Here is a 283-nt window from a genome sequence, read left to right as displayed (position 1 = left end):
AGCACGGTCTAGAGCGCCGCCCCACCATAGAGACGTGCGCTCACATAGCGCTCATTGGCCATAGAGTTCGGCCCAGAGCGCCGCCGCGCTGCTGGAATTAATTCCCCTCACGGCGACACCACCACCCCACTGACGTCACCGCGCGGTCCTCCAGAGGCCGGCCATCGAAACGCAGCGCGGTAACCATAGAGATGTGCTGGGCGGAGCGTCCCTGGCTGGGCCGCTCTGGCTCGCTCTCGATGGTGTTTCGGAGGAGGAGGAGGACCCCGGGGCTATTCGGGCG

At 66.1% G+C, this 283-nt stretch overlaps 1 protein-coding gene across 1 annotated transcript in view; it reads right to left on the bottom strand.

The window, feature by feature from the left end:
- ZNF598 (zinc finger protein 598) overlaps positions 1 to 62 on the bottom strand; it is a 12823-nt gene extending 12761 nt beyond the window's left edge. Inside the window, 1 exon segment of the mRNA XM_017734270.1 lies at positions 45 to 62. Within this exon segment, the coding sequence (XP_017589759.1) occupies positions 45 to 62 (18 nt within the window).
- Between the last annotated feature and the right edge of the window lie 221 nt (positions 63 to 283).

Source organism: Corvus brachyrhynchos, unplaced genomic scaffold (genome assembly GCF_000691975.1).
Source record: "Corvus brachyrhynchos isolate BGI_N302 unplaced genomic scaffold, ASM69197v1 scaffold5, whole genome shotgun sequence".
Classification (NCBI taxonomy): domain Eukaryota; kingdom Metazoa; phylum Chordata; class Aves; order Passeriformes; family Corvidae; genus Corvus; species Corvus brachyrhynchos.
Note: the sequence above shows the minus strand (reverse complement) of the source record. Positions and strands in the feature narration are given on the sequence as shown.